The sequence below is a fragment of the Myotis lucifugus genome, unplaced genomic scaffold (assembly GCF_000147115.1).
Source record: "Myotis lucifugus unplaced genomic scaffold, Myoluc2.0 scaffold_15, whole genome shotgun sequence".
Lineage (NCBI taxonomy): Eukaryota > Metazoa > Chordata > Mammalia > Chiroptera > Vespertilionidae > Myotis > Myotis lucifugus.
This window is the reverse complement of record NW_005871063.1, coordinates 2,532,968-2,559,240: the sequence shown is the minus strand read 5'-3', so window position 1 is coordinate 2,559,240 and position 26,273 is coordinate 2,532,968. Positions and strand designations below refer to the sequence as shown.

Sequence of the window (26,273 nt, the reverse complement as noted above, 5' to 3'; positions counted from 1 at the left end):
AAGGTGCAAAGATTTAGCTTTAAGAGTATTTACTACAGCGTTATTCATGACAAAAGCTGGTAATAACATAAATATCTAAGAATAGGAAATCAGTTCATTAATCCACAGAACGTCAAACCAAATAAAAGGTATGTGGGTAGCATACTTAGTGAAACAGAAAACTGTTTATAATATAACAAGTAGGGAAAATGTTATAAAACTGTAAGTACAACATAATCCTACTTTTAAAGGCTATTTGCTTTATACACATTAAAAGAACCATCCTTTCATGCAGAAATATTAATTTTATTTTTTATCTGTAATTTCCTACATTTAATATGTTTCATCTGCATATTTAAAATATGTACATATTTAAGAAAAAACATCATATTAATTATTGCTTAATTTGAGCAACTATTTATATAATCTATATTCTGTCTATCTCTATAAATACTGTGATGAAAAAACATAAATAACAGACTAGTTTAAGTCAGAGAAAAAGGACAAAGAGACAGGTAATTCTATGGAGAACCCAAAACAAGATGATTAATACACATGAACACTAAATTTATCTCTGAACTTCCTGGCAACTTTTCATCTATAGTAAAGAGAATCTATACACACCATTTGATAATAGCAGATATATTAATTTTTCACAACAGAAAGTGCCCTGAGCATTTAGAAACAGAAACATGTTTTTAACTCAAAAGAGAAATTTGTCTTTATTTTTCTATATGAACATCAAACTAAAGTATATCTTCAACGGAGGTCTTACTAAAGATATTTATTGCCCTTCAAAAATGACATTGAATGACAATTCAGTATTAAGAGATATTATTTATAAAAATGAAGATTTAAAGCCTAGAACACTAAACTAGCCTTTAAGTTTGTCTTTCTATCTTTATGCATATAAAGCACTTATAAAAGTTCATGACACAGAGAAGGTGTTGCACGTTGGTTTATTTCCTTCCACTAATCAAATTTGAAATGTGTCAACACCATACCAGTTAGAAACAAAGAGGACAGTCCAATTTACTCAAGAAACATTTACTAAACACCTCCAATGTGCCAGACTCTGAGAAAACAAAGAATGAAATGATTTCAGAAAGGTTTTTCAAAAGAAGCACGATATTTTCCCCCACAGTATTACAACATTATCAAGTTCATTTCAAAAATAGAACTCAAAGCTCATTGAGATCATTTGGAAATGAACAACTGAAAAGTAGCTGGGAAAACTTCAGCCAGCTTAGCCAGCTTTGTTATCATAAATTAATCACTAACAGCCTAATTAACATCTTGAAATAAGCTCCCTAGGGACACCCATCAGGCTGCCTAAAAACTTTGGTAAAATTTTTTTCAACTGATACATACTTCATAAACTTTCAAATAACCTACAAATGGTTTCTCTACAAGATTACTACTTGGTGTCTTTAAATCTCTCCACAAACTGGGGCAAACATGCAAGGTATATAGAAATGGAAATGCAATCAAAAACTAAATTTTAAAGCACAAAAACGACCACTATGCCTCTTTTCATTGGCCCTTTCCAGAAATGAATGAGGTTTAATTCTCATTGGAAAATTTTGCTGCTAAGTATTAGTCATTCCTAATCTAACAACTGTTAAGTCAATACATTCAAGAAAAACAGGGAAACCAGACTAAAAGATAAAATCTAAAAAGGAAAACTGTGCTTCCAATTAAATCATCTAGAAAACATGATTTAGTAAAGAAAAGGAAAATAAGGACATTCAGTTGCAAAATGACTTCAAAAACCTCAAAGCCAACTAGATTTTTAAACTCAGAGCAGCAGTGACAGGACACAAATGGCAGACATTTCATATTAGGACAGGAAGCTGCTGGCCTTAAGAACTTCGAAGTTCTCTGCTTACCAGAGTAAATAAAGACAGAACACACATTTTGCCCCAGATTTATTTATAAAGGGATATAAAAATTAGTTCAATTTCATGCTAGCCCATCTATATAATAAAAGCCTAAGTGTCCATTATGGCGGAACGACCAGAAGACCGGTCGCTATGGTGAGTACTTACCACGAGGGGGCAGATGCTCAATGCAGGCGCTGCCCCCTGGTGGTCAGTGAGCTCCCACAGGGGGAGCCCCGCTCAGCCTGAACCTCTCCTGGAACCTCTCCTGCCTCGGCAGCAGCACTAAGGAGTGAGGGGTCCTGGACTGCAAGAGGGCAGTTAATGGTTTAAAATATCTGATATCTGTTAATGACTTAAAATAATACTATGAAAAAGAGCAAGCAGATGATTATCTCTTTTCATTTCCAATCTCTCTCCATTTAAAGGAAACTCAATTTTTCCATTTACAAAAACTCCATCCCTCTCTAAACTCTGTTCAGTGTGCCATCTCATTTATTTCATTTTTTAATGTTCTATTTAAACTCTATCTATAATTAAAGACTTCCTTAAAAATATTGCTACTGAACAGAGAACAACTACCCAAATGCCTTGGCTGTTTCTTCTAACTTCTAAAATCTGCCAGTCAATATCCTATACCAGTGATTTGTCAACTGGAGTGCCGCAAGAACTTCTAAAACCTGCAATACCTAACTATTTATTCAGGGGTACTGACCTCTTTTCCCTTAGATTGTCAAATTTAAAAATGACAACAGCCAACACAACAATAGCTGTCTGGTGTGAATGAATCAAAATTATACCAAAATGAATCAAAATTTTGAAAGAATAAAAATTATATCTAATTATATAATTAGACCTCTTTCCCCTTAGATTGTCAAATAAAAAATAAATGACAAAAGCAACACAACAATAGCTGACTGGTGTGAATGATTCAAAATTATACCCTTTTTTTTGTCAGATTGGCAAAAAATGTAATATATTTTTTGGTGTGTCGCAAAATTTTAGTAATTAGTTAATATGCGCCATGAGATGAAAAAGGTTGAAAACCCTGCCCTATACATATTTCCTGAGGCCTCTGTTGTTTTTTTCTTACCTGACACTCCATTGCCACATACATTCTTGCACTAGTACTTCCTTCATAATTATTATCAGTTGCTTCTATGCAGGACTAAAATGACTCCCAATTGCCACATCTTGAAAAATTAAGAACTTTACATTTTAATACAAGGCTCCTTCCTGAATTGTCTCCCTGGCCTGAGTTATGCCATTCTAAGAACCTGGATATGTGTTCTCATCAAGAAAACACTTTAAACTTTCCTTTTATCAGCTTATTTATTATACTTTTAAAGGTTCCCTCCACTTTTCCTTCCCTGAGCTAACTATCTTCATTTATAGAACTCAGTTGCTAAAAGTTTACATCTTCTCATCAAACTAAATAAATAAATATGAGATAATTTATTCCTAATCCTACCTGGTTTAAGCATGTCAAATATGACTCAAGATTATAAAATAACTTAAAACTTAATTAGGTTTCAAAGAGATGTCCCCAATCCTGTCTACCGATAGTAGCACTGACTTGAATACTTTATAAGAGGCCTGGGGTAATTTCTGAGCTTCCATAAATTTTTATGGAGATAGTACCAAAGAAAATGGGCCACCTTAAAATGTATCACATTCTTCATCTCATTATTCAGCTCCTCTAAGTCTATTCTTTCAACATAAAGACCCTGCCATAGCTAATTCTGTTAAATCCTGTCCTCAAAAGGAATTCCTCCAGGAAGCCATCATTAACATTTGTTACTATTCTCACCACTTCAAACTAAACAAACTAAAACATCTTCAATAGCTTGAATATAAACCAGACTACAACTGTGTTGAATGAATAATAATATATGTACCTGCTGTTGGGGGGCTTTGACAAAGCTCTAGTACACCAATGAATCACCAATGAATCACTTGTTTCCTTAATGTAATTACATAATCTTATACACACACACACACACACACACACACCTCACGTACTATATCACACATATATGGATAGTTTTATAAAGAAGTATACTAGGTACTTCTTGGTAGTAATTTTAACAAGCATTTACTCAAGATGAAATAAGATCTTTGTTAACTGATCATTTAAGTACACTCAGCTACTTAAATAGGTTATTTTACAGTAAGCTTTAAGAAAAAAGTGAAAGGAGTTTTTAAAAAACTAATAATAATGTCATGATAAACACCTTTAGCACAATTTTTATTCATAAAAATTTATACGCTAAGTACAACTTTCCAGCTTTATATTATATAAAGGCATAGAGAACCTTCTCAGGAAGCATGAACAAAAATATGTCCTTGACTTTATTTAAGCATATAAAAGTTTAATGGTAACAAAATATACTATACACATATACAAACACATCATATTTAACCAAAGTCAAAAAGATTGAAGGACAGCCCTAGCTGGTTTAGCTCACTGGATAGAGCGTCGGCCTGCGAACTGAAAGGTCCCAGGTTTGATTCCGGTCAAGGGCACATGCCTGGGTTGTGGGCTCGATCCCCGGTGGGGGACTTGCAGGAGGCAGCCGATCCATGATTCTCTCTCATCATGGATGTTTCTATCTCTCTCTCCCTCTTCCTTCCTCTCTGAAGTCAATAAAAAATATACATATATTAAAAAAAAAAGATTGAAGGACAAAAATCTTCATTGGATCTCCCTACATCTGCCTCTTAGCATAACCACTATTATCTGTCTCATTCTTGTTCTTATATGTTTATTTCTAGTCTGCAGATGCGGGATGAAGAGTCTTAAAAGGACTCAAGCCCTACAGACAGCATACACTTTTCAAGATTTATTAAGAAAACAAAAAAAAGGGAGATGTGGAAAGCCACTGCTTGCCAACACTGTAGTGCACACCTTGGGCATAAGCACCAATTGGATAGCGGTGGCTCAAGGCAATTCCCTAACCTGATAATCCTTTTACTGTTTACCAAACTTTACCTTTGATATGCCTGCATGCATTGCTAAAGGGCAAATGTGTATTCAAGTAAATAAATAGTGAACCAGGCCAGAAGTCGGAGTGCCTCTTCAAGAAAGAGGTCTCCACCTGGCCCCCAATGCCTTCTAAATTCAAAATAAATAAATAAATAAATAAATAAATAAATAAATAAATAAATAAATGTTTATTTTAATATTAAAAGTTATTTTTGCTTTAACAGAAAAGTCACTAACTTGAATTAAATTGCTTTACCATTTAAATAATTTATTAGTGACAGTATCATCTATTAGTGACAATAACACTAATAGAATTAAAAATAAAATTGACTGTTTAGATATTTAATTTAAAACACATTATCAACCTATGAAAATAAATGAATAAGAAAATAACACATTCAGCCTTAGCTGGTTTGGCTCAGTGGATACAGCATCAACCTGCAGACTGAAGGGTCCCAGGTTCAATTCCAGACAAGAGCACATGCCTGGGTGGCGGGCTTGATCCCCAGTGGGGGGCATGTAGGAGGCAGCCAATCAATAATTCTCTCTCATCATTGATGTTTCTATCTCTCACTCCCTCTCCCTTCCTCTCTGAAATCAATAAAAATATTTTTTTAAAAAGAAAATAACACATTCAAAATCACCAAAATGTTATCAAGTGATGACTGTACTTAAAACTGGGTATTTAAAAATGTAAATATGTATCTACTTCACACTTTAAGTTAATAATCATAAAATTTATAAAATAAGTCCTCCTGATTTTAAAAAGATATTTTTACCTATATTAACAACTATCCACTGTCATCATTAACTTAATCCTTAATCTACCATATATTATTACATTCTTCTGGAATAGCTGTTGTAGCTCAAGTAAGAATATTTTTCCAGTTCCCAAAAGACAGAACCTGAACTTTTGACAAATAAACTCACTGAAGAATAAAGATTAGCTTAACTTCACGTGAATTCCTGGACATAATTAGAGTAGACAATTGATGTCTACTTCCTAGAATTTTTATTTTCTGAGTTGACATTAGAGAAAACTTATGAAAGTCTCCAATGAGAGACCTGGGGCTAGAATTAGAGATCAACATTAACAATGACCTCCACATTGTCAAAGCAAGTGGCCAATTCTGTGATACCACCTTATCCAGACTCTCAGAAACATTAGAGATAGGTTTACAGTCAATTCTTCTTGAAACACTTCCTTCTGTGGGCTGTTGTGATATCACCATCTCCTACTTTTCTTCCTACATAGCTAGCTGCTCTTGCTCAGAATCTTCTACCAGTCTTTTCTCCCCTGAATGTACAAAGCCCAGGGACATCATGAATTTTCTGTCTATACCTGTTCCCCCAATCTTCTCATCTTAGTATCATGGCTTTAAATACAATTCTATGCTAAAGACTCCCAAATCTATAACTTCAATTCTGACCTCCTTAGGCTCTTTTATCCAATTGCCTCTTCGACAAGTCCACTTGAAAGTTAATAGATATCAATCAAACAGAACTCATGAATTTCCACTACAGACGTCAGTCTTCCTTGTAAAAGCAAATGACACCACCATTCTCCCAGAGTTCATCATTCTCTTTTCCTCAAACTCTACATCAATCCACTATAGGATCAATTCTAAAACAGAGCCCAACTCAGTTCACTTCTCACCCACAGACCTATGTTTCTTTAAAAATAAAAAACACACACATAAAAACTGGTAACAGATGCAACAGAAACAGCATTTATTCACCCAAAAAGACTGAATCAAAGTGTGTATGAAAAACCAGCACAGATGATTGCTTAGAAGCACCTCAAATGCAATCATGAAAGAGAATTAAGAGCCTGACAAAGCAGAGTATAAAGAGCTATGAGAGGGTAGAAAGTCCACTTAGAAGCAACTGCACTCCACAAATCTGTACTATCTCATCAACCTTCACCATTTCTGTGACTGTGACTAAATCTTCCAGTTACTCTATGGGGAAAAGAACATAGGAGAAAAATATATTTGGCAAACATATTTGTTTCTATTGTAGTAGCATCTTCAAATAATAGGTGCTAATAAGAAGGGGATGTGAATTTAAAAACTAAGAGAGACATATGAAAAGCAATTAAGTTACTACATACTGTACAGAGATCCTTGTATTGCAGCTTTTGGAATTTTGTATCTGTGTTTCCTGCACATAGTTCCACATAACCAAGAACAACTTGAAACACAGTATTATGAATGGCTTGGGTGAAGTGCATATGAAGTTGATCCATTGCTGTCTATGGAAAGAAAATACACAACATAATTACATGTTATTAAAATAAAAAATTTCAATAGTTTTGAAAAACTCAGGAAAAAATCTTTACAGATTATAGCTATAGCACAAAGATCACTATTATATATAGAATTATAATTGTAATGTTGATTATTTGCAAATAACCCATTAAATAACCACAACACCATACAACTAAAGATAAATCTGAATCGAGAGCACTGCTCTGTTGGTCTGCATTTATGATTGGTAGCCATCCTGTTCTTTGTCACATATGTCTTGCATAAACACACCTTTGGATCCCCTCTGCCATCATTTCCTTGAATTGTTCAGGATGCTTCTCAAGGGCCACCTTTTCAGAGAAGCCTATCCTGACCATCTTCTATAAATCAGTACTTTACATCACCCTATCCACTTACTCTGATATATATTTCTTTATAGCACTTGTTTTCTCCTGACATCATATTCATTTATTTTTTTTAATGTCTGTCTTCCTCACTAGAAGAGAAGATACATGACGGCCTATATCCTCACATGAGGTGCCTGAAGCAATGAACAAAAGTAGGTACCAACAGATATTTAATGGGTGAATAACTTTCTCTAATGGGGAAAATTAGAAGTTATAATCATATTTTCAAAGGTCTTATAACCCTCAAAACTACCAAGTATTTTCTTTCTTATGTTTTTTGTAGGTATAGCTTAGGACATGAAAATTAATGAAGTACATTAAAAAATTTATTTGCTCAGATTTAAAAATGTAAGTACAGTTTAAATGACTTAGTAAGGTCTTAAATTTCTTTCTAAGACAAGAAACCATTTAATGGAAGAAAGCGTTTCCATCTATCATGTTTAGATGTTCTGTAGATACTATATAACCCTACACACCCCTTTTTCAAGTTTTTCAAGGAAGACATTGAGCAGTAAAAGTATGTAAAGCCAAGAAGCATAGAGGGAGTACGAGGACATTCTGGGGATAAGAAAATCCTTTGAAAAAAATCTGATAAATGCCATTTATCTGCTTTACAGACAAATGTGCACAGTGCATGAATGTGTATACACCACTCCGAGGGAGTCATGCAAGCCCACCTAGGAACCACAGAGCTCCCAATAAAGAAGTTCTCATTCAGGACCAGAAGGTGAAGTAAAAGAGACTACATATCCTCCCCCACAGAATTAGCTTATACTACACTTGTTTTAAAACCTACATGAAATTGTGAAAATATTAAACCTGACAAACACTTCACATTTCAAAACAAACTTCTGTAATGTTTTAATCACACTACATATACTCTGAGCCTACGTGAACAACCATGTTACTACTGTGAAGACAGCTAAAAAATTTACTTAGTCAAATACAACTTTAAGGACACACCGTTAATAATATTCAGACTTAAGCAATGATGAGTATCAGCAGATGCCTTATATTTAAAAAAGCAACCTTTCAAGACTGACCTGTGTTTTCCCAAGAAGTCGATAAGCTTGTTGAACCTTGGTATAATGATTAATGTCAAAATTCTTGCAGATTTTAGAAAGAGCCACATCCAACTGTTCCTATGTAAGTAAAAGAGGAGGCAAGAGGCGGTGAAAGAATTAGATTTTCAAGTCAATGGGAAAATATTAAAACTAACTTATCCTTTTAATTAATATTTAAAGCCATTTACTATCACAATGATCTAATAGTCAAAAGCAAATTTAAATAAAAATATAAGGAAATTATAATTCTCATTTGTTACTAATTATAATCAAATTTTACCAAGATGTTATTAATATGTTTAAAAAATACAACAACACATGTCTAGTGTTTCAAGAGACACAAAATCTGTATAACAGCTACCAAAAAAATTTTAGTTTTGTAATTTTTACTTAACTCTGTTTCCTCATCTACTAAAATCTTATAACTATATGAACTGAATTTGTGCAACTATTAAAAAATAATGAAACAATCCTATTGTAATCACTGAAAAGTAATTCTCAACAAAACTACATTGACCTTAAAATACGTATCTTTTATATCTAAATTCAACAACTTTATGGATTTCTATATCAATTATTTCATTTTAAAATAATGACTTTTCTACATACATACATAAACTACTGCATATTAAGAGTGAATAAATAGAGCTTTCAAAAGAAATTCCTCATTAAAATTTTAAGTGATTACATACTTAAAAGATTTTCAAAGCAGTTATCTTTAGATTTATCAAATAGTCATTCTTACAATTAGTAAATAATTGCATTTATTAACAAAAACTACTTTCACAAAACACCATTTGAAAGTCCAGCCTAAATTTTTATAACTACCCTTATCGGAAAACAATAAAATATAAGAAACCAAATAATTCTTATTAAATTTATAAAAATGAATACCCTGCTTTGCAAAGATTGCCAAGGAAAGAGATGAACTCTGAATAAGTGACGGAGGAAAAGCAAAACCTCATTTATGCTAATAATGACATTTTTTCCTTTCCAGTTCTTACATTTTGTTGAATTATAGGAAATATTATTGAGGTTAGGAATTTCGGAGTGTTTTCATCAGCCAATAATCATTCTTAAATAAATTAACTCACTAAAATAAAAAGTATTAATGGATGATAAAAAAAAATTAACATGGTAAGTATTTTGGCTATAATTTATATGAGAATATACCTATGACTAAAATTTGGGGATCTTTCTGGATATAATGATATTTTCAAATACCGTTTTTAGATCCTATAATTTCAAAAGTAATCTGCTTGCATTTACAAATAGATTAACATTTACTTGACCATGTACAGATATTCCAAATGCAAAACAAATATAGCATAGTAATCTAGAAACACTGGTAAAAACACAAAAGTCAAAACATACAATGTATCTATGCTATTCAAAAACCGCTGAAAAAAGCCAATTAATTTCTGATGTAATCCTTCTTACCTCAATTTGTTCTAAAGTATCTTGCAGCTTTGAATTCAGTTCACTATTAAATAAAACAGAGAGTTAGATGTGCCTACCTTTAAAAGAGAAAAACTAAGTGCTAAATACATGTTAGCTGAATAAATAATCAATAAGTTCACAGATCAATAGCATGAGTAGTAAGTTGTGCTACTGGTTCTATAACAAGGCAAAAAAAAGAAAAGAAAAAAGATTATGAAGAAACTAGAGGCCCAGTGCACGAAATTTGTGCATGGGTAGGGTCCCTAGTGGCTTCCAGCTGCCAGCCAGGGCCTCCCTTCGCACCCGCCTTCGCCTGGTGCTGCCCACTCACCTGCTCCACCAGCCCACCATGGTCCTGCTCTTGTCGGGGCCCATTGGGGCCAGCAGTGTCTCCACTGCTGACCACTGCCAGCGCTGCGTCACCAACATGCACCATATTCTGCACCGCCCCCTGGTGGTCAGCACACGTCTAACTCCTGGTTGGTTGAACTCCCACCCATGGGGACAATTTGCATATTAGCCTTTTATCATATAGGATAAGAGTCATTTCTAACAGCAACAGGATTTTGTAGGTAAAAAATACTAAAGAATCTATAGATAAAATTAAGAATTTAAGAATTAAAAGTTGATAAAGTTAATACCAAGTTTAAAGATAAAAAGTATAATACAGGCAAAAAGTAGAATTTTTAAAATAAGATTAATCCTATATAATAAAAGCCTAATATGCAAACTGTCCCCTCGACCAGGAGTTTGACCACTCGATATGACATGCGCTAACCACTAGGGGGTGGCACAGAACATGGTGGGCATCGGCGATGCAGCATTGTCAGCGGACGGCAGTGGAGGTGCTGCCAGCCTTGACAAGAGCAGGACCGTGGCGGAATGGTGGAGCAGGTGAGCGGGTGGTGCCCTGGCTATCGCAGGTGCGAGGAAGGCGGGCCGTGGGCACAGCTCCAATCAATTGCCCTGCAGATGGCAACCAGTGACCGGCAAGTCCTGATCGCCCTATCTGGGCTGGGCCCCAGGCTAGGATGGGGAACTAGGGGTGGGTGGCAGTGACCAACCTCCCGCGGCACCCAGGTGGGGGGGGGGCTGCAACCTCTCGCCAGCTACCTGAGGGTGGAGGTGACAGGGACAGAGGTGCGGTGAGAATTTGGGGTGTCTGCCGAGCTTGCTCTCACTCCCCCTGCTACCCTTCCCCCAGATGCTAGGGCTCGCGTGCCAAGGAAGCCCCCACCCACAAGGAGCCTGCCCCACACCCACGCGGCCTCTTCCAGGTGAGCCGGGCTGCAGCTGCCGAGACCGCAGGGGATGGTCGGGCTCCCCGTGGGTTCTCGCAGGAGCCTGTCTGCAAAGCTGGCCAGGAGAGAGCGCGCTGCTCTCTTGGCTTCCGTGTGGCGCCACTGGAGGGCTCAATGGCCTACACTGCACTCCAGCCCATAGCGTCTGGCCACGCTCACCCCATCTCTGCATGGGGACTCAGGGGCATGACTCAGGCAGAGGGGCCGCACACGGGGGTCTGGGGCCCAGGTGCTGCTCAGGGCCCAGAGGTCAGCTGGGATCTGCCCTTCCATGCCAGATGCTTGTGCTTCGATCGCCGGCCAGGCCTAGGGACTGCACCCATGCATAATTTTCATGCACCAAGCCTCTAGTTTCTATATATTAAAAGGAATAAGACAATAAAAAATTTTAAATCTCATTTCAGTAAAACAATACCTAAAATAAAGGAGACTTGTCTGGCCAGCGTGTCTCGGTGGTTGAGCGTCAACCAATGAACCAAGAAGTCATGGTTTGATTCCCAGTCAGGGCACATGCTGGGTTTCAGGCTCAATCCCGTGTGGGGCATGCAGGAGGCAGCCGATCAATGATTCTCTCTCATCATTGATGTTTCTATCTCTCTCTCCCTCTCCCTTCCTCTCTGAAGTCAATAAAAATACATTTTTAAAAAAGAAGACTTAACTATATGAAGGTATATACCATGAAAAAGACTAAAACCTTTAATACAGTTACCAGTTCTCACAAAATGATTTCCTAGAATAAGTGAATTTTTAATCAAAGTTCCAGCAGCGTTTGTTCTGTTTGTTTTTTTACTTTACTGAATCTGACAAACTGTTTCTAATATTTATGTGGAAATTGAAAGGGCTATGAATAGTTAAGAATATCTTGAAGAGTAATGCTGGAAGACATATATTAAAGCTTATAAAGTTACAGCAATAAGTCGGTGACAACATAAGTATACATAAATAAATCAACAGAACAGAATACAAATAAAGGACAAAATGCTTGAACAGATACTTGACAAAGGAGATATCCAATTGGCCAATAAATATTAATAGCCACTCCAATTTGGCATTCAGGAAATGCAAATTAAAACTACAATAAGACAACTTAATAAGCAATCAGAATGGCTAAAGATATTTTCAAAAAAATTAAAAATTACATCAACAAATGTTGGCAAAATGTCGAGCAAATGAAACACCAATTCTGTACTGGCGGAAGGGGAAATTGACACCTCTTTGGAAAACTGTGTCATCTACTGAAACTCAACATGCACTCTGTATCCCATGAATCCTAGATATGCGTCTAACAGAAATGCATACATAATTGTTAAGCATCACGTGTAATAGGAAAAAATACTGAAACAACACAATTATCTATGAACAATTAAGTCAGTGATGGCGAACCTATGACACACGTGTCAGAGGAGACACGCGAACTCATTTTTTTGGTTGATTTTTCTTTGTTAAATGGCATTTAAATATATAAAATAAATATCAAAAATGTAAGTCTTTGTTTTACTATGGTTGCAAATATCAAAAAAAATTCTATGTGACACGACACCAGAGTTAAGTTAGGGTTTTTCAAAATGCTGACACGCCAAGCTCAAAAGGTTCGCCACCACTGAATTAAGTGGATAAAGTGTGATATAATTATACAATGAAATACAATAGCAATAAAAATGTATCACCTGCATTTCATAAGCATGATACTGGACAAAAAAAGTCAGTTAAAAAAAAGTACATAACATATGATTCCATTAACATAAAGTTCAAAATAGATAAAACTAACTTTAGTGACAGAATAGCAATTACTGTGGGAAAATAATGACTGGGATGGGCGTGAAGGAAGTTTCTGGGGTACTAGAAATGTTTGGTTTCTAGGAGGTAATTACACAACTATGTTCACTTTGTAAAAATTAAGTTATACACTTGGGATATGTGACTGAAATGATTTTGTTCCCTTTAATTCTCCCTAAGTTAGTTAAAAACAAACAAGAGAGAGAGAACTATCTTTATTTGAATTATAATATCTCATTACTAAAAAAGATCTTTGATATATAACAAAATAAATACAATCACAGAGAAAACATTTTAATAAAAAGGTTAAGAGGTAAGTAAAATAAAATAGTAAGAACAGGTGAAAGATGTACTTTGATACAGCAAAATTATATAAGGTTTTTTACAACTGTTATCTGATCATAAATTTGATTCTCAGAGTCTAGCAACAAAGCAAATAGGGCCACAGTATACAATCAGTGTCTGTCATATCAACACAAACTCAAGGTGGAGGGGTGGGCACACACAAAAAAAATCCCCTTTTCTGGCATTAAGTTCTGAGAGCAAGTTTTGCCAGTCTTGATAAGGAGACAATAACCCTTACTCTTAAGGCACAACACTCTTGGCAAAACCTTACAGAAAATACAATAATGGATTTAAGGATTCCATTTGCTTCTTATAGAGCCTTTTAATACCAGCAGAGGAGATAATACCAAAGTGATGTGATATATGTAGATACAGACAGATATAAAGCAATTTGTCAGAAAAGTAAAACCAATAATATAGAGAGATTATATTCTCTAGTAATAACTGAGAGTGAGCAAAACTATATTCTTTGACAACCAATAATGTAGGATTGATACCATATTAGAAAAACTAAGTTCTCTAAACAGGATTTATGCCTGAAAAATAGCCACACCACAGATATTAATAGGTTAAGGGAATTCTTGTAGACAGAACTGAGATTTTCCTTAAAAATATGATTATGGGACAATTTCTGTGATACCTCCAAAAAAGAATAAATGAATGAAGATAAAAATGAGTGCTAAAGGCACCAAAGTAATATTCCTAAAAGGATAGTCATGATAGTGCCTTAGAATAACAAAGAATTAAATTAAATAATTCCTCATCCCACCCCTTAAAAAATCAGCACCTTTCCCCTGAGTTCCTTGTCCCATGTTCACAGCACAGTGTGCATTATAGTAAGGAATATCTGTGCCTATCTCTCTAAGCACAGACTGTGGCTTAGAGTGACCTCCCAGGACTAAATAAACTCACACCTGACTCAAAGCAGATAAAAAAAATATCTGCTGAGTCAAATCTGCAATTCAAACAAAATGGCAAAATTTTACTATCATGCCATTAGCCCCTACTTTCTACCTCAATAAAGAAAACTATAGAGATGAGTAAAAAAAGGAAAGTGGTTTAGAAGGAAAAGAACAACACTAGACTCTAAGTCTACAGGTGCCTTAACAAGAGGAAAAAAGAGATAAGCAGAGCTAAAACAAGTTCTACTCCTCTATCATATGGGGCTCAAAAGTCCACCTAAGGCTAAAGATAGACACAGGTTGGAGAGGCAAGAATACCTGGAACAGTAAGTAGGTCAGAACCTGTAAACATATCCTTTTAGGGCATCATTTTGAGCTTGAAGAAAAAAGAAATATACCTAAATTCACTAATAGGTGAGAGTAATAATTTCTTTAGCTTCTAAGTTGAAAAAAAATGGGCTATAGTGTTTATAAAATTATTACAAACCTAGATGTGTTTGTTGCTTCTATTGTATATGGTTACAATGATTCTATATACTGTGTATTAAGAATTCATGCAAGCCCTGCCCAGGTGGATCAGTTGGTTAGAGCTTCATCCCAATACGCCAAGGTTGCAGGTTCGGTCCCCAGTCAGGGCACATATAAGAATCAACCAATGAATGCATAAATAAGTGGAATAACAAATCATTCTCTTCTCTCTCTCTCTCTCTCTCTCTCTCTCTCTCTCTTCCTCTCTCTCTCTCCCCCTCTCCCTCTATCTTCCCACCCTCCCTCCCCCTTCCTCTCTCTTTAAAATCGATAAATAAAAATTTTTTTAAAAGGGTTAATACAAACATGGTAATGAAAATAATATGAACAAGATGTTAAATATAAAATATATAAATTAAACATTTGGGTTTTATTAAAAATGCTTTCAAAAGTGACAACTCCAGTTTGACAACAATTTACTACTAATTATAAATACATATATAAAAATTATGTGATTAAGGAGTGGACATCTTAACTGCACAGCCTTTAGAGAAGCCCTTCACCACACTTGGAAACATAAATTCAAGTCATTTAAGTCAATTAATCAAAGTATGTTAAAAGGATCTATTCAGAAACATTTGGGTAAATAAAAGCTACATTATTGTCAAAAAAATTAGTAGTTCTAAGATGGAAGGCTAAAAGCTATTAAAGGCTATTTACAAGCTTAATGGAATGAATCAAACAATTTTGGGGGCATTTTTACCATCACTGCAGAAAATATTAAAGATAACATGTCCATAAATAACTAATTTTGTTCCTTTGTACAGCTGATCTAGGACACACACTTACAAAACGAGTCTTAAAAAGGTTGCACATAAATCCAAATTTTGTACAAATCTGACCGTACAAGAAGACAAGACGGTATGAAGGTAATTAGCTTCTTAATGATCTTTCCTCGCTATGTTATTAATGAGCCATGTGATTTAAGTCTAGTCTCTTCATATCGCTGAGCATCAGTTTCCTATACAAAAGTGGGCTAGATCTAAAGATTGCTACCATCTCTAACGTTTCCAGATTCTATTATATTGTGAACACCAGTTACTCAGTTTTCACATCTTTGAATATGATTAGATAAGGTGCTAAAACTGTTAGAATAAACTTAAGTAAAATTTATACTTGTAAGTTTATAGTGCATGTTCATGGCCCATGAAAATTCCAGTCTTTTTAGATCAGATTTATTCCAGTGGTTTCAATCTGTTCACAGCTGGCAGAGGATTTATCAATAGACCTCAAGAGAAAATTTGATTTTAAACATTTTGAAGCCATACTAACAACCTTGGGGTATAATGAAGTGTCCAAATGATCCTCCAAACCATGAGCAGACTGTGAAATAACTCCTAAGATCACTTTGAATCTAGCCAGCAGATCTCTGTCCTGGCTCTGTTCAGAAATCCCTGACTAACCCAGAACGCAATCATTCACCACATAAAAAGCTCAGAGTCGTTGTTAAGGATACTAAAGATATCAAAACATCTTCAACTTGAATTGTAATTCTAGAGCAGAGATCAGGCCAAGGAGCCAAATCTAGCCAACAGCCTATGTTTCTAAATAAAGTTTTATTGGAGCACAGCCACATGAATTTGTTACATATCACTATGGCTGCCTTCCTGCTACAAGAGCAGGGCTGAATAGTTGGAACCAAAGCTTAAAATATTATTATACATCCCTTTAAAGACAAAATTTGCCAAACCAGTGCTAGAGTTCAGTGGAAGACATTTTGGTTGGTCAACTGATCAAAGTTAAAACAGAAATATGTACATGTGAATACCATATACTTGTATTTACTGGTACACTGTCATTTTAACTAAAACTGTATTTAAATGTACTTCACACAGTCATTTCTGATTTAAAGCCATAGTCTTTTCATTTGATTTGAGTTTTAACTTCTTAGTCTCATATAAGCCAAATCACAAATAAATTGTATGTAATTTCAAGTTTCAGTTTTCTAGGGTGAAACAAATTTAGAGACAAATGAAAATCAATCCGAATGCCAAATTATATTTAGTTACTTTATATCCCACCATTTTTATATGTTGTCTCATCTTCAATAAATTAAAAAAGAAATTTATTTTTAAAAATATGGTTTATCCAATGCATTCAACTTAACTTTCAAACAATATGTTTTGTTTTTCCAATGCATTCAACTTAACTGCTTCATTTCATTACTTTACTTACTTAACATAAATAACAGTAACAAACACAACTGGCAGAAACAGGTCTAGGAAAATAATACAATTAACTACTGAAGCAGAATAATAAAAACTGGCTTACTAGCCATGAGCTTCCCACTGTATATAGTAGCCATACATTATTAGACAGTACAGTGCAGTAGTGGTTAAAAGCAACAAGCTCTGCATTCTAACAGACCTACATTTAAATCCTGGCTCTCCCACTTATTTTACAAAGCATCAATTCTTCATCTATAAAACAGAGACAATAACAACAACTCCGGAGGAATATTTTATCAATACTAAGTATGAAAAGTAAGGAAAATGACTAGTACAGAACTTGACACATAGTAAAGGCCAAACAGCTTCCAATAGTATTATCATAACCATCATCATGATTCAACCTTTAAAAGCTAAAAAATAAAGCTCTAGTGAGGAAACCTTAATAAAATCTAATTTAGAATGACCGTACAGTCAGTGCTGCCTTAGCTAACGATGCCTAGCTTCCACTGCCGCTCCTATAAATGTCAATATTTTCCATTCCTGCAGGGGTATAAGAAGTGAGCCATTCACAGCATGAACATCTCTGATGCTCTTTGTTTGTATACTCTGTGCTCTTAACTAGAATATTATCCCTCAGTCCAGCCTTTTAACTGCCTGTTATTTTAAACTCCTAGAGAACAAATAAATTGCAAAAGCTCTTGGCGTAACAAGTAACAGCACCTCACGCAGATAAACATTAAATAATACTTCATGCTTGCCTCATTATCTAGGAGTAAAGAGTCTGACATAGATGACTTTTCTAGGCGACTGGTGAAATTTAGAACATCAAGTAAAAAGAGAAAAATTCTAAAAATATCTAAAAAAAAAGAGACCCTTTATGATGAAATGAGGAGAATAACATATGATGCTATCCACAAAATGGGAGGCTAGAAAATAACTGAGCAATGCCTTCTATTTTTTTACAAAAAAATAATTTTTCTTTCAATCATGTGTGTGGACAAAATTAAGATCATTTCAAAATCTAAAAATTTACCTCCCATGTATCCCATATTTTAAAAAAAACAATTCTTAGAGGTAACTGTAGCAAAACAATATACAAAAAAAAATTATAAAAATGTAAACAACTATTTACAATGATAAGCCAGAAAAAAAGATATCTTAATGTATTATTTTAAGTTATAATTAAAACTACTAGGAAAATTCACCAGCTGTAAAATTAATAAGATGTGTTTTACTCCAGGGAATAGGAAAGGAAGGAATGGGGTAGAGAGAAAATCCTTTACCTTTCCCTTTTGTTTAAAACAGTATGTTTTTGCCATGTGATTTACTTAACATTATTTTTTAAATGGTGCGGCATGCGGGAAGGAGGCAGAGTAAAAAAGTTAAAATAAAAAGGAGTTCAGGTAGTGTCAGAATAGCACAGTATCAATAATTTGGCCCAAGCAGAGAGGGCAGGTACATCTTGCTAGAAAGGAATCAAGGGCAACAGGAGAAGAATAGTCCCTAGTACTGCTGTATTTGTACCTAAAAGCAGTGTTCATTATTCTATAATTTAAAGAAGTATCACAACCTATAATTTTCATTCCACTGCCAAGATTATAATAATGGGGGAAGGGGAGGATATTGTAATGATTATGAGAATTAAGTACAGTCATTCCTTGATACCCATGGAGGTTTGGTTCCAGGACTCCTGCAGACAAAACACCTGTGGATACTCAAGTCCCTTATGTAAAACTAGAGTGCAAAATTCGTGCACTTGAGGGGGGGAGGGGTGTCCCTCAGCCCAGCCTGCGCCCTCTTGCAGTCCTGGAGCCCTCAGGGGATATCCAATTGACAGCTTAGGACCCATCGGTCAGACATCCTTAGTGCTGCTGCTGTGCTCGCCAGCCATGAGCCCAGCTCAGGGCTTCTGGCTGAGCGGTGCTCCCCCTGCGGGAGTGCATTGACCAGCAGGGGCAGCTCCTATGTTGAGTGTCTGCCCCCTTGTGGTCAGTGCGCATCACAGTGACCGGTTGTTCTGCCATTCAGTTGATTTGCATAGTACCCTTTTTTTATATAGGATGGTGCAATAGTTGCACATATAGGCTATAGTAGGGATATGTCTACACATCGCTTCATTTGGGTGAATTCAGCATAGTACTCAGTGTGTGGCAAATTCAAATTTTGCTTTTTGGAACTTTCTGGATTTCCCCCCCCCCAATATTTTCGATCCATGGTTGGTTGAATCCACAGATGCAGAACCCACAGATATGGAGGGCTGATTGTACATCTGTCTATGTTAAAGTACAATACTCAACAAAGGATATGCAAACTTTTCAGTGCATAATCCATAATATGCTCAGGTTCACTCAACTAGTTTCTTTCAAATGAAATAAAAAATAATAAAGAAGTTCTGACTTTTAAGAATAACTGTTCTTGAAACTAATTTGGATAAATTTCAAAAAAGAAATTATATGCTTCATTCAGATGTACTTGAACATAAACACACTCTGATTCTTATTCCTAGCAAATCCCAACTGTATGTCCTTCAATCAATCAACTCAAAAAATGTCATAAAATATAAAAATGTTCCCTGTCAGTTATAAAAGTGAAGAAAACTGGTGTCACAGTATCTTAATTAAATATGCTGAAACAATAAATAAATAAATATGCTGAAACACAGCACATCTCAAGGAAGATACAAGGTACTAAATAAGGACCTGTTTTCTTTCATTTTTCAATCAACAGATTACATCATTATTACTTGGTATTTCATGTATTAAACTATATAGTCATATAACCTGAGACTTAGTAGGTATACAATCAATGGCTCTTTGTACAGAAGCAAATATGTGAATTCTGTTTTTCCTCCTTTACGAATCATGTAATCTACTCCTAAGACTACAGGGTGCCTTCCTTCTAACAAAAATTTTATTTCCAATAAAGGAGCAATGTGACTAGGAAAGAAAGGAGGAATATAGAATCCACCAAGGAAAATTAATAAGTAGACAAGCGGGTTCACTATACATATGAACTTGCCAACAATATATTTTTTTAAAAATCACACCAAAATTCAAAAATGCTCTAACTCATAGTTTTCTTAAAGGACATTTCTAAAGGAAATGTATTTCATAATTCTCTAGTCATCCACAGGAATGAAAATAAATATAAATGTTAACAAAAATGAAAGTGTAAATTCAGTTGGAAATTAATTACTATTCCCATGATTACCAGAGTGTCAAATGATCTTTCACTCTGATTCACTCAGGTCCAAGCAAAGACTAAATCTTTGCTTTGGCTAAATTCCACAGCTCCAGGTAAATTAAAGGAATAAAGTGTTGATGAATCATGTCTGAAGAGACCAAGAACAGGTTCAATATTGTATTTAGAAGACCAGGGGGGAAAAGTGCAAAAGAAAATAAATGTGTACAATAAAAAAGGTGCATCTAATTAATAACTAATTAATAAAGGCAAAAATAAGAAGAAATTGTAATAAAATTCCTGCCATTTTCATGGACTCAACTTGTTGACATATCAAATTATTCTACCTGTATATCCCATGTCATATATCTACAAGAAGTGAACAAACCTCTCATGTTCTCCCAACTAGGATCAAAAGGGTGAAATCAGAGGCAAAGGGGAAAGAGGACTGGGTTAGGCAGGATGAATGGTTGCCAAAGGCAACAGTGCTGGTATGTGGGGGGGAGACTTCTTGGTGGAGGGGCTGTCATCTCCACCAAACAACTCCAACTAGCACCTCTGTTTCCTGAGTCACCCTGACGTTGTCACTAACTCACCAAGTTAAAAACACAACTCAACCAGTTTTCCCAGGAAACCCATTACAATAAATTCCTTGGCCATCAATATTTTTTGTGCATGTATTTTTTACCTATTTTCAGAGAATATGACAAACTATTCTTATTACTTGGATGACTCACATATGGAAACACAGCACAGTTCTTATATATATTATCTAAAATAAAACAATTATTAATTTAAATCATCATTACAGATCTTTTCAGTTTCAAAATTTGACCAGGTCAGATAGCTGTCATCACACCTCCTCCACATATCACTATATACATAAATTAAAAAGTACTTACAAGCTACTTCATGCTGACTCTAAAAAGCCCAAATGAGAATTTCTTTCAAAAACATTTTATATAACTAACTCTGGTCCAGTAAGACATTTACTTTAGCACAGCTAAAATAAAATTTCTATTTAATAGAAAAAATAGTGTCAACACCAGTCACCTACTCCCTCAATTTCCTTCCACCAAATTTCCATACCCATCTCTTCCTACTACAATCCCTGCAGTCTTAATATATTATGTACTCCATTTTGTTTTCAACCTCTCACTCTTTCCCATCAATTTTCAATTATTCAAGTTTCTCCCTTTCAATTGCACATGTCTCCTCTTTATAAAATTTCCTCATTCTATACTTATACATCAACCAAATCTGTCCCCAACAGGTCAGTTGTGACTTCTTTGTTATTATAAAGCCAGTCCTCACTTTGCTTGCCATCTCTGCAACAAACTTCATCATGACACCTATAATCTCATATCCACAACCTCTCAGATCTTGTTTAGCTCAACTCCTGCACCCCCTTCAAGTCCTCCTTCGTCTTGACCCCCTAAGAAAAGTGAGATCCCAATACTTCCACTGTGTGTTCAACTTCCTTCTTCCTAAGGCCCCATCCCACTTGTGCCTTCTTCAGTTCAAGTCCTTCTTTGTGGATTATGTTCTCTAGAGATAATATTGTTTTCATTATGTAATCAATTCCAAAGCAGAGCACCTGGCATATAATAAACAATAAATATATAACTGCCTGAATTACATTCACTTGCTCATAAATAAGCTGTTCTCACTCTAACGAATTTATCACCGCAAAATGAACTAAACGTGTGCTACCCTTTTCCAGGACCCACGGTCCTACCCAATTATGTATTTCCTAATCCAATAAAAGTGTGTTGTTTCAATATGCATGATCCTAAAGAAAAAAATACCATAAATATTTAAAGAGCATCTCTAGGGGGGAAATAGCTAGCCCTTACCCTACACTCAGCAGAGACCTATGATGTCAGAGTATATTAAAAAAATTTCAATTCAAAGGTGTATTAATGTTTTGGTCTACCGTAATCTTATTATTTTTAAAATATTCGCAATCAACATCTATAACATCAGTGAGCCATGCTCACTGACTATCTGACAGAATTTCTATACAGGAGAAATTAAGGGGCTGTATTCGACGATAGGTATGAATTTAATTTGAAACTGGATTTGCTTGGCAAGAACACTATTTTACTTAGAGTGTTATGTTTATTTGTGATGGTTTTAGAGCAGCCGTGGGCAAACTACGGCCTGCGGGCCGGATCCGGCCCGTTTGAAATGAATAAAACTAAAAAAAAAAAAATGAGCCATGCTCACTGACTATCTGACAGAATTTCTATACAGGAGAAATTACGGGGCTGTATTTGACAACAGGTATGAATTTAATTTGAAACTGGATTTGCTTGGCAAGAACACTATTTCACTTAGAGTGTTACGTTTATTTGTGATGGTTTTAGAGCAATGATGGGAATTACACCTGGGGATTAGAGCTTTCCCAAGGTACTGGCATCAGTAATACAAAACCTTCTCTTTAAGCCAACCAAACATCCATTAATAAAGTTAGAACTACAGTGGGGCCTTGACTTACGAGTGTCCCGACTAACGAGTTTTTCAAGACACGAGCCATCTCTCAGCCGATTTTTTGCTTTGAGTTGCGAGCTAAAATTCGGGTTACGAGCCAGCTTCAGATACCCCACCGCTAGTCGGCACAGCGAACGTCACAGTGAACGCCACAACATCAGCCCAGCATTCAATTCATTGTAATGGTGAAAATTGATTTGACATACGAGTAATTTGAGTTACGAGCTCGGTCACGGAATGAATTAAACTCGTAAGTCAAGGCCCCACTGTAGTAGCAAAGGATGTAGCAGCCATTTTTACATTGTACATTTTATAAATAACTAACCAAAAGGTGTAACACATTAAATAGTCACTCAAATATTACAAGCATGACTATGACAAAAAGTAAGTTCCACAAAAATTATTATCAGGATGAGCCAAACACTAGAACCATCTGGATCTGAAAAACAAACTACAATAACACTCTCAATATTTATAAGCTGGGCAAAGTTAAGGAGGAAGAATTCCCAAGAAATGCAATGGGGACATGAAGAGAGAAATGTATTCTCTACTTCTCTATAAAAATGAAAATCAATGAGACTGGAAAGAACATGAATGTCTATGAGGTGAAAAGAAAGGGTATCTGATCTTTCACACCTTAAGATTTATTATTTGTAATTTTATTGTACTGCCCATTTATAAAGAACAGAGCAATTAATATTTATTTTTAATGTTTATTAATATTGTTTAGAACACAATTCCTACATTAAAAACAGGCAACAGAGTCAGCTTTAAAATTTCTGTATTACTTTACCTTATGCAACTGTAATGTTTAAAAGTGCTGGCAGCTTTCTGACATTCCAGGCACAACTGAATAGCTCCTGGGTAGTCTTCCTCCTTAAGATAACAACAGAAGTCATTAGACTAGAGACATTTTTCTTAAAGCCCCTGCAGAAATCTCTGTTTGTCCTCTATCCAAAAGTTACAGAACCTGAAAAGTTTAATTTCTTTTATGTAAGGATTAGAATACCAATAACAAATAATAGAGAGAGGCAAGTAGGTCCAGACCTAAAACATTTAAAATGCATGCATAGAAAAAAATATGCTGTTTCCTCAAATATACAGTCACAGCTCTCTATGACCATGACACGCGTATAAAACCTATATAGGACTGATTACAAGCCGCTTCACAGGGAATGTTTACATAAAACATTCCAAAACAATTATGCACTCTACCTGTACTCAACATTCAACAGTTCTACCACAGCACTCAACAGTTCTACCACCAAGAAATCAATAAATATTTTTAAAACAAATAAATTTGGAAAAAAGTAAAATATTCATTAATAGCCTCAGAATATTTTATCACCTAAACATTAATTTAATGTCAAAAGAATTTTTCATATGGATGTCTCAACCCCTAGTTTAATCATAGTAGTTTAGAAGTAATACAGTGATTACACAGAAAACCCTAAAAAAATTTTTTTTCCTTAAGGTCATACCTAAGTTCAACAATGCAATTCAAACCACTGGGGATGCTGAGATAAAGTTCCTACCCTAAGGAGCTTCACTGGTAATAGGGAAGCATAGAAAATTAGGCTTTTGTGAACCTTGTAACAGAAGTAGACTGAGAATGCTACGAAACCGTGAAAGAGAAAACACACAGCTCACTCAGAAAACCAATTAACATGAGATACCAAACATAACTAATACGTGAAACATATCCTAAATTACTTCTATACGTTAGATGGAAAAGACAATTTTATTATTATTTAAGTGCAAATATAATCAAAAGATACTGATGTTCACATTCCCATGTTGCTACAAACTAAATATTTATCCAAATAAATTTTTCTAAATGAAGCACATTATGTCAATAGAAAAATGCTCTAGAGCGAGTACCTTTGCCTGTCTAAAAGGGCTCTTTATACCATCTACCAATTTGAGAAAAATGCCCATCTGAATTTTTTCACTATAACTTTTCTATTTAATATTATCGAGAGGGCCAAATTTCCAAGCCTTCTCAACTTACCTCTAGCATTTCACTCAAGCGCACATCTGTCCTTTGCTGGAAAAAAAAAAAAAATCAAAGGTAAAACCTGTCTCAACCATAAAATTAAGTTTTAATTTTTAAAAAGTAACCTGTATATACCAATGTTTTTATAGTCCTCAGAGATTTCAGAAGTCCAATCAGCAACTGACGTTTCCTTTGATTTGCAAGAAGGCCTAAACTAGCTTGAGTAAAACCTTCCTTTGCAATATTCAAGTGTCTGCAAAAGTGAACAATAAATAGTTAAATTTTTCTAGCATAAAAAGAATACTATCCACACAGAACAATAGGTCACTAATAAGGCAGTATCCTTGATTACTCTTAAAACTAGGCATTACGACTACTATCACAAATTTATATGACAAATTTATTCAACGGCTCAATCTAAGCCAGCATTACTCAAAGTGTGGTGGGTGGACTAGTGCCAACCCTCAAACTGTCACTGGCCCATCAGAAGAAAAGTACAAAGAAACTGAAAATAAGCATTTAAAAACATTTAGGGAGAAGGTTGACATAATAATTTTATGTTTCATGAATAAATAATAAAAAATTGGGACTGTACTTTGTATGTCTTTGGTTTGTTTGTTTTTTCCCATTTCCCTAGGACTTTGTTTTTATTGCATTTACAAAAATAACACCCTGTAACAAGTTAGAAATTTAAAAAGAAAAAAAACTGCTCCTTCACCATAGATAGATTGAGAAGCACTAATCTAAGCAAATACAAAAACAGTAATGTTTTTATACCATAACTAGGTGTACAGACATTTCTCACATACCTTCTTAGTATAGTTTTTAGATAATAATATATATTGTTACTAAGTGGTATTCTAGAAATTACAGTAATAACAAAAAAATCAATTATCTATGATAGTTTCATAGTTTTCCTTGAAATGTTTTCCAGCTTAAAGAAGAAAATATCATCAACTGCAATACCTTCTCCCATTTGTGCAGATAACAGCAGCTAACTGAAGACCTGTCTGTAATGAGGTAACTCTTTCAAGTTCCTATGGAAAGATTAGGTACAGGTTTTATTTGAGGCATTTTATTTTTCTTTCCTATTCATATGGTACAAAACCTTTAGTGGGTTTCTAAGAAAAGCCTGCTTGGAAAACAAAGTAGCAAAAAAAAATACCTGAACCTGAAAACTGTTGGTATATATTTCAATAAAATTATTTAAAATGACAATCTTCAATTGATTTTCACAACAACATATGACAAAATATTTAGTTAGTATTGCTTATAAGGAAATCTAGACCCAACCTGCTTTATACAGGCATAAATAAAGACTAATATATCCACTTAAATGTTTCTACCCAACAGAATTTCACAAGGTAATCAAGAATATGACAAATATGATTTATGTTTGCTAAGATGCCTTGGCAATGAATGCTTTCTTTTGAACACTAGTAGATATTTCAATGGATTAAGTCTCTAATTTTTCTAATGAAAAGATAGATTCTGCTGCACAATTCCAATTTTATCATATTTTAAAGACCAATTGTTATATTGCCATTGAGCGTTCATTATTAATAATCTACATGTT

General features: G+C 34.9%; 1 protein-coding gene across 10 annotated transcripts in view; it reads right to left on the bottom strand.

The window, feature by feature from the left end:
* VPS50 (VPS50, EARP/GARPII complex subunit) overlaps positions 1-26,273 on the bottom strand; it is a 125,666-nt gene that overhangs the window by 73,957 nt on the left and 25,436 nt on the right. For 8 of the 10 annotated variants that reach the window (XR_002828278.1, XR_002828279.1, XM_006084955.3 and 5 more), the window contains exons 6-12: positions 25,664-25,734; positions 24,833-24,950; positions 24,713-24,748; positions 23,495-23,577; positions 10,006-10,048; positions 8,545-8,643; positions 6,959-7,099 (exon numbers count right to left, since the gene is read on the bottom strand). Coding sequence is in view for 8 of the 10 variants with exons in the window: in XM_006084955.3 (XP_006085017.1) it covers positions 6,959-7,099; positions 8,545-8,643; positions 10,006-10,048; positions 23,495-23,577; positions 24,713-24,748; positions 24,833-24,950; positions 25,664-25,734 (591 nt within the window). In the remaining 2 variants the exon portion in view is untranslated. Of the gene's footprint in view, positions 1-6,958; positions 7,100-8,544; positions 8,644-10,005; positions 10,049-23,494; positions 23,578-24,712; positions 24,749-24,832; positions 24,953-25,663; positions 25,735-26,273 lie in introns of those variants that run through there. The other 2 variants (XM_023750718.1, XM_023750715.1) reach the window with 2 other exon arrangements.